Genomic DNA, 15298 nt, shown 5'->3' with positions numbered 1-15298 from the left:
GAGCCCGAGACCACGTGGAGATCTCGCACGGGCAGCAGCAGCAGCAGGAGCAGCAGGAGGAGGAGGAGGAGGCCGCTGATGCCTCGAGCGAGCCGGGCACTGCTGAGGAGGAGGTCGTCGTCCCACAGGGTCCAGAGGATGTCGTGGCCATTCCACGAGGATCTGAGGAAGAGGAGGTGCTCGTGGTGGTGGAGGACACGTGCCAGAGGATGGAGGATGATGATGATGATGTGCCACAGAAACTGGAGGAGGATATGGTGCGTGGGATGGAAGCGATGCCGCAGAGCCTGGAGATGATTGGGATGGCTCGGGAGGAGGAGGTGGTGGAGGAGGAGGTGGTGGAGAAGGAGGAGGAGGTGGTGGTGGTGGAGGAGGAGGAGGAGGAGGAGGAGGTGGTGGTGGAGGAGGAGGAGGAGGAGGAGGGGGGGGTGTTGGTGGAAGGGGAGGGGGTGGTGGTGAACCTCCCGTGGTTTGCCGACTTGGACCCTCCAGAGCCCGAGGTGGTGGCGAGCATCATTGAGGAGGTGACCGCTTCGCCTCGTCACTTCACCTCGTCGCTCCACCTCGTCCTTGGGCTCGAGAACAGCTGGAGGGTTTGGGGAATAATGGAGGCACTGGGTGGCAGGGCTAGCGACCACCCCCCACCAACAACGGCAGCAGTGGGCATTGAGTTGGGGGGGGGGAATATCATATACACAATGTTATACGTTTTTGTTTTTTAACATGTACTATTAATACATTATATACTATCTAAATGGTGTGTACACGTCATCCACTCCCACCCACCCCCCTCTGGGCGTGGTGTGTACACGTCACCCACCCCGCCCCCACCCCGCCTTGTGTGCAGGTGGAGCGAATGCTGTCGAACGAGGCCCTATCACGTGACCCCTTTCTGCTCAAGCACGTGCGCCGCAACGGCCCGGGCTACGTGAGCGTCAAACTCCTGACCTCTCTACGCGGGGTGAGCACCGAGGCAGCTGTGGGTCAATGTCTCCGACACCCCCCCCCCACCCCCCCCCGTACCTCCGATTAGCACGCTTGGCTACGTACGGTGTGAAAGGCGTTCAACACGCGTCCACACGAACTCCTTTACTTACGAACGAGTTGGGCTTCAGAGGTCTGTTCGTAAGTCGATTTGTTGATTCCAAACACGATGTACGGCTGCGTACTAAACATGGGGAATGGCTTTTACAGTTGAATGATTTCCTGTAGATGCCACTGGTTCTTCACGTTCTGTAGATGTAGATGCCACTGGTTCTTCATGCTCTGCAGATGTAGATGCCACTAGTTCTTCACGTTCTGCAGATGTAGATGCCACTGGTTCTTCACGTTCTGCAGATGTAGATGCCACTGGTTCTTCACGTTCTGTAGATGTAGATGCCACTGGTTCTTCACGTTCTGCAGATGTAGATGCCACCTGGTTCTTCACGTTCTGCAGATGTAGATGCCACTGGTTCTTCACGTTCTGTAGATGTAGATGCCACTGGTTCTTCACGTTCTGTAGATGTAGATGCCACTGGTTCTTCACGTTCTGTAGATGTAGATGCCACTGGTTCTTCACGTTCTGCAGATGTAGATGCCACTGGTTCTTCACGTTCTGCAGATGTAGATGCCACTGGTTCTTCACGTTCTGCAGATGTAGATGCCACTGGTTCTTCACGTTCTGCAGATGTAGATGCCACCATCGCCATCTATTGCGCGGCGGGTTGAGCTTGCGATCTTTCTGTCCGAACGGGCAACTCGGCATATGGACAGGTTTGTTCGTATCTCTGAAAGTTTGTAAGTCAAATGGTCGTAAGCAGAGGAGCCCCTTACTGCCCATAGGCTAACGCTACCCATACTCATACTACCACAGACTTGTACTACCCATAGAATGATTGGCTATGAAAGAAGTTCAACATACACACTGCCCATAGACTCGACACTGCACCTGCCATTAGCACGGTTGGCTATGAACGTTGGTTCATAAGAAGTTCAACGTACAGATATACATAGCCCTGCCACTGACCGCTAACCCTGCCCTACCTGACCCGCACCTTGCATCACCGTCACGTCCCCCTGCTTCACTTGCTCTGCGGTGGTGACGTTCACAACGGTGTCTGGGTGGGTTTGTTCGCTTCGTGGTGATTGGCAGGGCGTCGTTCTTCACCAGGACGAGGGTTTCCACCATTGAGTTTCTTGAACCTGGGTGGTGACTCTCAATTGATGGAGGGAGGGGCCGTGATGGAGATTGTTTTTTGCAAAAGAAGAGGTCGACAGATAATCTGTCACAAGCGACAACGAGACACGTTGTCGCTTGTGACCTATATTCTGTCGACCTCTGGAAATTGGGTTAAAAAAATAACCTTGTCCACGGCACTGATTCCAAGAATATTGCACGAACATAGATTGATGACTCTGGTCTAAAACGAATGAACTATTTAACACGTAGGCTTTCGGAACCAATATTATTCATAATCAACGTTTTTGGGTTTAGATCGCGTTATTTATAAATGTGTCGTAACCCTCCACCACCCGACACGGCCAATCAGTAAAAGTGTCACGTTGACAAAAGACAAATAGTTCACTGCTTTAGCCAGAATTCTGGCGAATTGCCCGATGATGCTGGATGCAATTACCAGCGAAACGTCGTACTCAAATTGTAAATGTTGTGGTTTCACGCTTCAACACACCGGTGGGCTAAAGCAGTGAACTATTTGTCTTTTGTCAACGTGACACTTTTTTACTGATTGGCCGTGTTGGGTGGTGGAGGGTTACGACATATTTATAAATAACGCGATCTAAACCCAAAAACGTTGATTATGAATGAACTATTATTTGACCAGGAAAGGCCCCACTCTTGAGCTGTGTGTAGCTACTTTTCAGAAGCGACCTGGCGATCACAAATGATAGCTCCACGAAAGTGGGCTTGTCGTGTAGAAATCTTATCGTGCGGGCAGGCCAAATACTCCGAGGGCGTGACGTTGATTCTAAATATCTGGGTGGCTTCTTATCCATTGCGACTCACCTGGGCGAGTCTGCATTTGGGCGATATCGCCTGGACGACCTTTGAACCCGCGAGTGACTTGCCTGGAACCGCGTTGCCTGCCCCCCCCCCCCCCCCCCCCCCCGGTGGTGGCCACAGGTGCGGCGGCTGACTCGCGACTGGAGGGTCTCCTCCTTGGCGCTGCGCCGCTCCTCCCACCTGCAACTCAACGCAGCCGGCACCAAGGTCCGGCGCCTCGACAGCCTCCCCACTCACCTCCTCGCTCCTCCGGCCTCCCCCGGTGCGGCCGCTTTATCTGGTGGTGACGGTGACATCCGGCAGACACCGTCGCCTCCTCCGGACGTTTGCGCTGCCGGCCTTGGCTCCCCCGGCCTTCGAGCCGGTGCAGCAGAGGGCAGCGGCGGCAGCGGCAGACAGAGCATGGCCACTCAGTGCGGCCTGGGCGATGAAGGCTCCTCCGCGTGTTCGGAGCCGCACGGTGACGACGGTAATGACGACGATGGCGACGGTGGCGCAGAGGGGCAGCAGAGGGCGGCGAGCGGCGGTGGCGCTCTCCGTCTTGGCGGCCCCGGCGCCGGCTCGCTGGCGGTGGCAGTGGTGCTGGCAAAAGATGCCATAAGCGTCGGCACCCAGACCCCGTGCGACCCGTCGCCGGTCGGCCGCGCTGATTTCGACTACGACGTGTGGGTCAACGAGTGGCCGTGTTGCGACCGTGACCATGTTTACAGCGGCGGCTATGACGACGTCTGCGACTGTAGTGACGACTCTGATGGCGGCGGCGGCGATGGCGATGGTGGTGGGATCTTTGAGGTGATGGCGTACAGCCCCTGGGTGGTTCGCCACCGGCTGGCCGCACTGCGTGCCGCTCGCTCTGGAGGTGCCGGTGCGATCGGTGCCGGCGGCGGCTATGGTGGTGGTGGTGGCTCCGCGAGACTCTCCTCCTCCTCCTCCCCGCGGATCCTGCGTCTTCCCCGGGGTCCCGACGGCACGGGTGGCTTCGCGCAGCGCGGTGCGGTGGCCGGGCACGGGCAGCAGCCCGACGGCGCCACCGCCCCCGGTAGCGCCGTCGGCGAGGCGGCGGCGATTTACGTGGACGGAGACCGGTGGGACCTGAGTTGGGGCCCTGGGCCCTCTTCGTCCCTGCACTGACGACGGCGTCTCTCGCCCCAACGTCTGGTGGTGGTGGTGATGGTGATGGTGGTGGTGATGGTGGTGGTGATGGAGGATTAGTGTGTCCAGGGTCCCCGTTGGCTTTGCATGCCGCGGCGTCTCCTAGACCCCAAGGCACCGTGCGTTTCATGCTGAGCAATGTAGCACTCTGTCCATCCGTCATCGCGGGGTCGTTGATTTCCGATGATGGCGATGACCGTGGGGTTACGCGCATGCCACGTGATTGCGTGGATGGCCGCTCCATTAACCAACCTGCAGCAGGTTCCCTTGCATTGTCGGCAATGGGGGAGGGCGGTGGGGGTTAATTGGGGAGGTTGGGTTAATTGGATAGGTGGGGTGTGGAGTTAATTGGTGTGTGGGGGGGGGGGGGTGATTGGAGGGAATGGAGCGTGTGGAGCTCACTGTGGGGTTTCTGGCTACCCACGCCGCCGTGTGTCACAGTTCATAGGTGCTGCTGCTACTCGCTACTAGCAGCACTGCCCGCAATAGGCTGTCAAGGCTGTGCGGGGTGGGTGGGGGGTCTTGGTGCATCCTAGGGGGGGGGGCCGGAGGGGGGCCCTGGTGACCCAGCATGGCCTGGCCTTGTCGTGAAGGCTGCCGCTGTTGGGGGCTGTGGCCAGGTCGCAGAGTCACTTAAATCACTGGGGGGGGCCTTCAATTCAGGCCGGGGCCTGTCGACAACCCGGGACGCCACGTCCAGTATAGCCCAGCAGGTTATGGGCTGTGGGCTGTCACTCGCCGCCTGCCAACCACCAGTCTAACCACTCTCGCTCTGCCTGGGGACACCGGGAAAATACAATAATTATGCACCCCCAGGGCAGCAACACCATATCCAGTATTCGGCGAGATTGACCTCCCCCCACCCGGGGTAAGCGCGACCCTTGTACCCCCCCCCCCCATCCCAAATCCCAGTCACCGTTTCAAGTGGGCGCCACGGTGGCGAGATGTTAACTACCTCGCCAGGTATGCAGCAGGTCGCGGGATCGACCCTCCCGTCCGCTGTCTGTTTGGAGTTTGCGGTGTCTGTCTCGCCGTGGTCGCGTGGATTTCTCTCTCTCCGGGGTGCTCTGGGTTTTAATTTCGCACGTTTTGAAACGCGTGTTTAGATTAATTGGGCCGCTGTGAATGTCCACAAAAGGCCGCTTTGTTTGAGCGATCGTTTACCATGGCCAGGTCACTTCTTAAAAAAAAAAGGTGCTGCATGGCTCGGTGGGGCCTAACCTGTTTAACAAAAAATATCTAGGTTGGTTTCGGAGTTCCGATTTGCTTTCGATAACTATTTGGAGTTTCCGTTGTTTTTGGATGTAGCGGCCGAACTCGTGGCTGCTTGCAGGGGTCGCGTGCCAGGCTTGGTCCGTGACAACTTTGTAAGGACGAAATCGTTTATTCCAAAAATGTTTTAGTTTTACGTGTTCTATGGGTCTTTCGGTAAAGCCGCGTAGATAGAAAAAGAATAAAAATATCGCGACGGTTTCGGTCGCAACACGAGAAATCGTCTTCAGGTGCATAAAAATACGAAACGTCGTGACATTTGTATTATTTTTCTATCTGCGTGGCTTTATCGAAAGACCCATAGAATATGTCCTCCTGCAGTCGCGAAAGCTTTAAGTCAAGATTTAGTTTTACACTTCGATTTGTTTACGCGTTTGGTTAATCGCAAATCGACTTAAAAAAAAAAGTAAAATATAAGTTTGTTAAAGTTAGTGGGGGGAGGGGTCAACTTTAATTATTAGGTTTTTTAAATTCTTCTTTCTCGATTGGCCCTCGGCTCGCGACCCAGCGGTTGTTGCCGCTCTCGTGTGCGGTCTTCGGTGGCATCGTCCGACGTTTCGCCTCGCGTGCCAGGGCAAGGGGGTGGGTGGGGGGGTGGGTGGGGCACACCGCCACTTCCACCTCGAAGGGAACCGATGGAGTTCCCTGACGTGCTTTGGGGCGGTTTGGGATCTAAATCGCCACACGGGTACTTGAGCTTGTCTTTAATTGAGTACTCGGTTTTACGTTGTGTGTTGATTACGAGTCGTCACCGCGTGCCATGCGAGAATTGGTGACGCGGTTGCATTTGCGTTGTGACGCGGAGCGACTCCGCAAAGCGGCGGAGATGACAACTCCACGGTCGGGGGGAGGAGGCAGTGGCGAGGCGGTGATTCCGATGGTCGCTGCGCCTTGCTTGCAGGCAGAGAAGGCTCCTGGGTTCGACTCCGGGCACGGGGGAGCCACTTTCCGTATGGAGTTTGTTTTAATTTTTGAGTTTGTTTAAAGTTCCGTCCCCAGTTCTGTGCGTGTATGGGAAGCTACGAAGCTTTGATTCCCGCTCGCGGCCACCAGCACCGCGTGACGATTGTCTGAACCTGGTCCTCGGGGCCCTCCCCCCTCTAGGTCGACTCGGACTCAAATGAGTTCCTGGTGCGCGGTGTGTAGTGAACATCGCAGCTGGGGAGACGATGCCGGCCGGGCGTGGTGCCGGCCACCTCTACCCCCGTTGTGCCTCTCACTAGCGGAACTTGCCCCACGAGGTATGTTAAGGCGATACGGGCAGGAGGGGGGGTGCCCTTTGCATTTGAGAGGTGATTTGGAGTTTGTATGTCCCACCCGAGTGAGAACACAGAACACGGACGGCATAGAACGCACAGCGACGTCGCAGACGAATGAAATCGCGCACCGATCGAATGGGCTGGTGAGCTCGTACAAAATTCCACACGGAGAAAGGGGGGGGGGAGCGTGTGTGGAATGAGGTTGTTGTTGTTGTTGTTGTTACGGCACCCGTTCAGTTGTTTACTATGCCTGTCAACCACTCCCAAACACAACAGCAGCAGCATCGATAATATATCTCAAATATATAAATATCGATTCCTGCCCTGCATCGTGTGACGATCCAGTCGGTGTCTGCATGGTGGGGGGAGGAGGGGGTTAAATCGTTCATCCCCTACAACAAATTGGTACCGCAGATTTATCCACCACCTGCGATGCCGGATGCGCTTGTGGAATTTCACGTCTGACTGACGGAGCGGTGGGGGGGCTCTGGCTCGCCAGCTGTTGACGAGTTTCTGATTTATAATTACAATTACGATTTAAATTGTAATGAATTGCTGAGATTTTTTATTTAATTAGTCTCCGTTTTAATTTAAAATTCGCATTTCTGTTTTTAGCACCGCATTCCGCAAGAGGAGGGGGGGGGAGAAATGATCGGAGGTTGCCACCTGTCCCGGATTTGACCCTTGCGCGAGTGGCAGGTGGCAGTGGGGGGGGGGGGTAAATTGGCGTCTGCGTGTCGGGAAGTGGCAACCGCAGTGGTAGTAGCAGGAATTTATCTTGTACCGAGGTCTAGTACCTGCGTCGCTGTTAAAATTAATCGCAGTCGTCAACTGGCGCAGCGTTCATAGCGGACCCCAGTGCTGACGGACAGAGAGAGAGAGATGTCTGTGATTTGGTGTACAATGGAAGAGGTGGAAACCCGCCAATCCCACTCGCTCACCCATGTATCCACTCGCGCCGTGACTCGTCACATGCTCACCCAGCCACTCACCCACACACTCAAACGCTCACTCGCTCGCTTACCCAATCACTCGCTCGCTTACCCAATCACTCGCTCGCTTACCCAATCACTCGCTCGCTTGCCCAATCACTCGCTCGCTTGCCCAATCACTCGCTCGCTTGCCCAATCACTCGCTCGCTTGCCCAATCACTCACTCGCTTGCCCAATCACTCACTCACCAACCCACTCGCACAATCGCCCACCCACTCGTCCAGTCTTGGATTAGACCGAGTGCTGAATGAGACACGTGGGTGTTGGTCTCGTTGCTCCGAATGTGGTGAACTAATTCGCGCGCACTCTCTCGTTTCGTTGAGATGGGGAAGATTATTCTTCTGTCACGCAGGAGTTGGGGGTGATGGTGTGGGCACGAGAGGGGGGTGGGAAGTCTGTAAACCCCCACACATTCTCAATTGTGACCCACGGCCCCAACTTGTTGAGACTACATTTAGCCAAATATTGTGTTTTTTGGTTAATTTTATAATTTTAATTTTCGTTCACGACTTCGGCGTTTAACCGTGATGTCAAAAAAAGCAATTCAAGTCTCTGCTCGCACCACCGACCACGTGTTGAGGGACGCGAGCGGGGCGGGGGGACGTCTGCGTGCTGGGGAAGGCTCGTGACCCGAAACGTTTGGCCGCGAGGTTTTTACGTTCTCTCCCTCCCCCCAAGTGTGTTTTTCTTTCTGTGTTCTCGGCAATAAAATGAATTGTGCAACAAACAAAAAACACACCCGAGGGACGTCCATTGCCGTTGATGTCGCGCTCAGAATTTTGTGACGATGCAAGGCGCCCGCCGGCTACACCGCTGCAAGTCCTTGCTTAACGCGTTCACGCCGCTACGCGTTTTCGTTTGTACGTACGTTGAAACGTGTTTGCACCCTACATAGACAACCGTGTTTAATCGGAGGTGCAGTGAGTCTAATGGGTCGTGTTATATTCTTAGGTTTTTTCGGTAAAGTCACGTAGGTAAAAATTTAAAATTAATAAAAGTAAAATAAAAATAACATAAAAATCACGACGTTTCGGAGGCAACACAAGCTTCCGTCTTCAGGTGGAACTGTCACAGCACGATTTTTATTTTACTTTTATTAATTTTAATTACATTTTTTACCTACGTGACTTTACCGAAAAAACCTAAGAATATGAATCCTTGCAGTCACGAAAGCTTCAAATCTAGAATGGGTCGTTAGTCTATGGGCAGTGCGTGTGTGCATAATGTTGAACTTCTATCGCGCCGTGCGTGGCCTGCCGTGCTAATCGGAGGTGCGGGTGAAGGACGTCAAACTAAAAGAGAAAAACGTTTAAAAGAAACTAGTTTGTCAATTCTAGATTTTAAAAAATTGCGTAGCGTTCAGTGGCTTCCTAAATGTCTTTCCGACAGCTGTCTTCACCTGAGGACGGCTGCTTGCGTTGTGGCCGAAACGTCGTGAGAATTTGATTGTATTATTATTTTATTATTTCCCTTCTCGGTGACTTTACCGAAAGAACCAAGAATATGAATATTTGCAGTCACGAAAGCTTTACATCGAAATTTGAGGACTTGGTAATTTGGTGAAGCAATCAATGTTTTGGCGTGCAAGGATTTCAAACAAAGAAATATGCCCGTGAGGTTGTGCCGTGCAAGTGTGATTTGGCCAACTTCGTGTCTTCCCACGCGACGCAGTGGAAGAAATTTTAATTGGAAGTGGGGCGAGTGGATGGGTGGTTGAATGAATTGGTGTATAGATGGTTGGTTGTGTCAATCGGTGTGTGTGGCTGAGTGGATGGGTAGTTGAGTGAATGTGTGGTTGAGTGGATGGGTGGTTGAATGAATTGGTGTATGGATGGTTGGTTGGTTGTGTCAATCGGGGTGTGTGTGGCTGAGTGGATGGGTAGTTGAGTGAGGTGAGTGGTTGAGTGAATGTGTGGTTGAGTGGATGGGTGGTTGAATGAATTGGTGTATGGATGGTTGGTTGGTTGTGTCAATCGGGGTGTGTGTGGCTGAGTGGATGGGTAGTTGAGTGAGGTGTGTGGTTGAGTCTGTGGGTGAATGAGTGCATGGGTGTGTGAGTGATCGGGTGTGTGAGTGATCGGGTGGTTGAGTGCATGGGTGTGCGAGTCTGAGGTGGATGTGTCGTTGTGCGACTGGGTGAGTGGCTGTGTGAATGTTGTGACTACCACCCTCCCTCTGGTGGTGGGCTTGTGGGGTGCTCAGTATGGGTCGCTGTAATACACCACGAAGAAGACGATGAAGTAGGCGCCAATGCTCAGGTAGAGGAGGATGCCGCAGCACAGACTGACGATGAGGAAGATCTTGGTCCTGCGGGAGCTCGCTTGCGCCGTGACGAAGTCTCCCCGCTCGTTAGCAGACCGCGTCTGCCACGTGGTGGTGAGGTGGGGGGGGGGGACATGCGGCAGTGTGATGCGATGCATAGGGGGGTCGGCCAACAGATAAACGATTTTTTTGTTCAAGAAAAATATATTAAAAGAACAATGTATATTTATAGCCTACATTGTGTACGGGTTAAATAAAAACATCCGGAGCTACTGTGGTAAAAGTGAGTCTCGCGAGAAATGAGGGAGGGCCCACAGTCTGATCTTGCCACCCACCGCCACCCCGGTCGAAGCCGTTCGTTACGCCCCCTCGTGGCCGGAGCTGCCACGTGGCCTGGCCGCCCAGCACCAGTGCAGGCAAGCCACGGGCAGGTGGCTCACACGGACGACGACCAGAATTTGTATTTATTATACTGGTAGGAACCTGGTTACACCAGCCCACAGGGAATTATTCTGTCCATCCGTCCGTCGTGCATTCAACAATGGGAGGGGAGGGAGGGGCTGGGTGGGGAGGGGCGGGGCTGGGTGGGCTGGGTGGGGCGGGCGGGGCGGGGTGGGGCTGGGTGGGGCGGGGTGGCTGGCCTGGTAAACGGTACCTCGACGGCTCCCACGATGGCGAAGATCCCCAGGAGAAAGCAGCAGAAGACGGTGGCCAGGATGGAGCGAGCGAAGTACGGCTTGGAGGGCTGTGTGGGATTAGCGACCATGATCACCTGGGGCTGGCGGGCGTAGAGACGGCAACAGGGCATCGATTCAGTATTGCCCACAGACTCAACACTACCCATAGACTCAACACTACCCATAGACTCAACACTGCCCATAGACTCAACACTGCCCATAGACTCAACATTGCCCATAGACTCAACACTGCCCATAGACTCAACACTGCCCATAGACTCAACACTGCACCATAGACTCAACACTGCCCATAGACTCAACACTGCCCATAGACTCAACACTGCCCATAGACTCAACACTGCACCATAGACTCAACACTGCACCATAGACTCAACACTGCCCATAGACTCAACACTGCCCATAGACTCAACACTGCCCATAGACTCAACACTGCCCATAGACTCAACACTGCCCATAGACTCAACACTGCCCATAGACTCAACACTGCCCATAGACTCAACACTGCACCATAGACTCAACACTGCACCATAGACTCAACACTGCCCATAGACTCAACACTGCCCATAGACTCAACACTGCCCATAGACTCAACACTGCCCATAGACTCAACACTACCCATAGACTCAACACTGCCCATAGACTCAACACTGCCCATAGACTCAACACTGCCCATAGACTCAACACTGCCCATAGACTCAACACTGCCCATAGACTCAACACTACCCATAGACTCAACACTGCCCATAGACTCAACACTGCCCATAGACTCAACACTACCCATAGATTCAACACTGCCCATAGACTCAACACTGCCCATAGACTCAACACTGCCCATAGACTCAACACTGCCCATAGACTCAACACTGCCCATAGACTCAACACTACCCATAGACTCAACACTGCCCATAGACTCAACACTGCCCATAGACTCAACACTGCCCATAGACTCAACACTGCCCATAGATTCAACACTACCCATAGACTCAACACTGCCCATAGACTCAACACTGCCCATAGACTCAACACTGCCCATAGACTCAACACTGCCCATAGACTCAACACTACCCATAGACTCAACACTGCCCATAGATTCAACACTACCCATAGATTCAACACTGCCCATAGACTCAACACTGCACCATAGACTCAACACTGCACCATAGACTCAACACTGCCCATAGACTCAACACTGCCCATAGACTCAACACTGCCCATAGACTCAACACTGCCCATAGACTCAACACTGCCCATAGACTCAACACTACCCATAGACTCAACACTGCCCATAGACTCAACACTGCCCATAGACTCAACACTGCCCATAGACTCAACACTGCCCATAGACTCAACACTGCCCATAGACTCAACACTACCCATAGACTCAACACTGCCCATAGACTCAACACTGCCCATAGACTCAACACTACCCATAGATTCAATACTGCCCATAGACTCAACACTGCCCATAGACTCAACACTGCCCATAGACTCAACACTGCCCATAGACTCAACACTGCCCATAGACTCAACACTACCCATAGACTCAACACTGCCCATAGACTCAACACTGCCCATAGACTCAACACTGCCCATAGACTCAACACTGCCCATAGATTCAACACTACCCATAGACTCAACACTGCCCATAGACACAACACTGCCCATAGACTCAACACTGCCCATAGACTCAACACTGCCCATAGACTCAACACTGCCCATAGACTCAACACTACCCATAGACTCAACACTGCCCATAGATTCAACACTACCCATAGACTCAACACTGCCCATAGACTCAACACTGCCCATAGACTCAACACTGCCCATAGACTCAACACTACCCATAGACTCAACACTACCCATAGACTCAACACTGACCCATAGACTCAACACTGACCATAGACTCAACACTGACCATAGACTCAACACTGACCATAGACTCAACACTGCCCATAGACTCAACACTGACCATAGACTCAACACTGCCCATAGACTCAACACTACCCATATACTTAACACTACCCATAGACTCAACACTATCCAGACTCAACACTGACCATAGACACTCGCGCACCCTCCCACTGACACTCACCCACTCGCTCGATCACCAACCCACTCACCCACCAACCCACTCACCCACCCACTCACTCACCCACTCACTCATCCACCCACCCACTCACTCACTCACCCACTCACTCATCCACCCACTCACTCACCCACCCACCCACCCTCTCACTCGACGCACTCACCCACCCACTCACCTGCCCCACTCACCAACCCACTCACCCACTCGCTCGATCACTCACTCACCCACCCTCCGACTCACTCGATGCACTCATTCGCCATCACCATGCCCCCACTAAACCAACATCGACATCGCTCACTCACGTGCACGGCTCCTCCCATCGCGTACGGATACGCGGAATTCATCGGCGCCGGGTACGCTTGCCCAAACTGTTGCGGCTCCATGCCGGGCCGCTGGTTGTAGGCGTTGGGGGGCATGCCCCCCCACGGCTGCATGCCCCCCCCCGGCTTGCATGCCCCCACCCGGCCTGCCCCCACCCCGGGCGCTGCTCCTGGTACGCCGTGCCCGGCGCAACGGGGGGCCCGTCGATGGTTTCGTAGGTGGCCGCCACGTCACCTTTGGGCTGGAGCGCGTCCTCCTGCCAGCCGGGTGGGGGGCCCGGACCTCCGTGGCCCCCCACGGCGCCGGCAGAGTAAGGGGGCGGCTGCGGGTTGCCGCGGTAGTCGGCGTAGTCGGCGTAGGCGGCTGTCGCTGCATCGTGGGGGGACTGCCCCAGGTTTGCGCGGGGCAACTTCGGGAAAGCCGCGGTGGCGGCGTTGTTGTCTGCAACAACAACATGCGGAGTTGCGTGTTGAGCACAACCCCAGACTCATCATCATCATCACCACCACCACCACCACCATCGTCAGCTTCGTCGTCATCACGGTGCATGGGCAGGTAGCCCGTGGAAGGTGGCCACTGCAGATTTCGTCATTTGATGTTTCCACTTTCCTCCTCCTCCCTGTCTCGTCGTGCTGCCAATACGCCCAAGTCGTGCAAACATCTTTCTGGCACACCGAACTCTTATGATGTGGTGGTCGTTGTCAAGCCATGCTCCGTCATTCCACTTCCTTACGTTTTCCCGAATACCACCAACAACAAGAACGTTTAATTGTCCTGTTGTTGTTGTCCATCCTACTACATATGGTGTCCAAATTGTGCTCAGTTTCCTTCTCACCACTACCAGCCTGCACCCGATTCCAAGAGCCGAATGGCTCACAGGGCTACACCTAATACATGAAAACTGAAAAACTGAAATTATTTGGGTTCAGCTTCAACGCAGCATCCTACTAGAGCAGTACATGTCGACTGCCAATATCTGATCTAAAACAAATTAAAAAATTCACGACGTTTCGGAAGCAACACAAGCCTCCGTCTTCAGGTGGAACCGTCACAGCCACGACAGCTGTATCAAGTAAATGAGAGATTGCAGGAGCGTGGTAGCTGAAGACGGAGGCTTGTGTTGCCTCCGAAACGTATCAAGTATAGCTGTGGTGGCTGTGACGGTTCCACCTAAAGACGGAAGCTTGTGTTGCTTCCGAAACGTCGTGAATTTTTTTTTTACTTTTATTAATTAATTTTTTTACCTACGTGACTTTACCGAAAAAACCTAAGAATATGAATCCTTGCAGTCACGAAAGCTTCAAATCTAGAATATCTGATCTCTTGTCTACGATTGCCAATTTATAATGATAGTTATTAATTAATCATTCATCCTCAAGAGCCACCCGGATGTGCAGGTCACGTGTCCGGAGTATTTGGCGGCTGCTATAAATGTTCACGTGGTGAGAATTCACTTCGTTGAACTATCGTTTGTGATGACCAGGTCGCTTCTGAAAAACAACGCTCAGTTGTGGGGCCTTAGTTGGTGAAATAAAAATGAAAATTGTTTCTTTTATTTTAAACATAAATGCATATTCAAAGGGAAAAAAAATTATGGTTTAGGGGCCATTCATCAATGACGTCACGCGATTTTGGACGATTTTTGACCCCCCCCCCCTCGTCACACGGCGTCACAAAAAGTCAGACCCACCCCTCAAATATGACGTCACAAAGCTCTGCCCCCCTCCCCCCAAAACCATATTTCCATTTTGAAAATAAAACATGCTTCAAATCGCTTTTAACTATTGTCATTGTAGTGCGTATTTAATGTGGCGCTGCACTCTGATGTTGTAGGAGAAAACATTTATTAAAAAGCCTATTTAATGAAGTAGAACGTGTCGTCTATATGTATTTAAAGTTGCGCATTTGATGTGACGTCACATTTCTCAAACCCCCCCTAGGTGCGTGACGTCATTTATGGACGGCCCCTTAATTAATTAGGGGGGGTCACAATATATCTAAACCACCATGCACATTGCACATTTTAATGTAACTTGCACATTTAAATGTAACTTTCGATACACGGCTAAAGTACAACAGCAAGAACAACAACAACAACATCAAGTGTCATTGCACATTTGCAAATGCGTGCGCGCTCCTATCAGGCACTCGTCGTCTGCTTCGGAATTTTATCTTCTCGCTTTGAAGGAAGCTGTCCGCTCAGTGTGAACGAGGAAGTCAGCGGAGGCGACGGCGGCGGCGGCGATGATGAT

The 15298-nt window shown here is 53.1% G+C and overlaps 1 protein-coding gene across 1 annotated transcript; it reads left to right on the top strand.

Moving 5' to 3' along the window:
* Window positions 1-395: 395 nt before the first annotated feature.
* LARP6 (La ribonucleoprotein 6, translational regulator) lies at window positions 396-4430 on the top strand. The gene is made up of 3 exons (XM_061578867.1): window positions 396-524; window positions 848-961; window positions 3125-4430. Exons 2-3 carry the CDS (start codon window positions 857-859, stop codon window positions 4133-4135), a joined length of 1116 nt encoding a protein of 371 aa, XP_061434851.1. The 5' UTR covers window positions 396-524; window positions 848-856; the 3' UTR covers window positions 4136-4430.
* Window positions 4431-15298: the final 10868 nt, after the last annotated feature.

The sequence above is a fragment of the Lethenteron reissneri genome, chromosome 67, assembly GCF_015708825.2.
Source record: "Lethenteron reissneri isolate LAM-NWPU_2019-01 chromosome 67, ASM1570882v1, whole genome shotgun sequence".
NCBI lineage: Eukaryota > Metazoa > Chordata > Hyperoartia > Petromyzontiformes > Petromyzontidae > Lethenteron > Lethenteron reissneri.
The sequence above is the reverse complement of the archived record's forward strand: the minus strand, read 5'-3'. Positions and strand labels throughout refer to the sequence as shown.

What these genes read in the sequence shown, in the direction of transcription:
- LARP6 (XM_061578867.1), top strand. Translation starts at nt 857, where the DNA reads ATGCTGTCGAACGAGGCCCTATCACGTGACCCCTTTCTGCTCAAGCAC. An exon ending in TCCTGACCTCTCTACGCGGG is followed by an intron (nt 962 to 3,124) that starts GTGAGCACCGAG and finishes TGGTGGCCACAG; the next exon opens with GTGCGGCGGCTGACTCGCGA.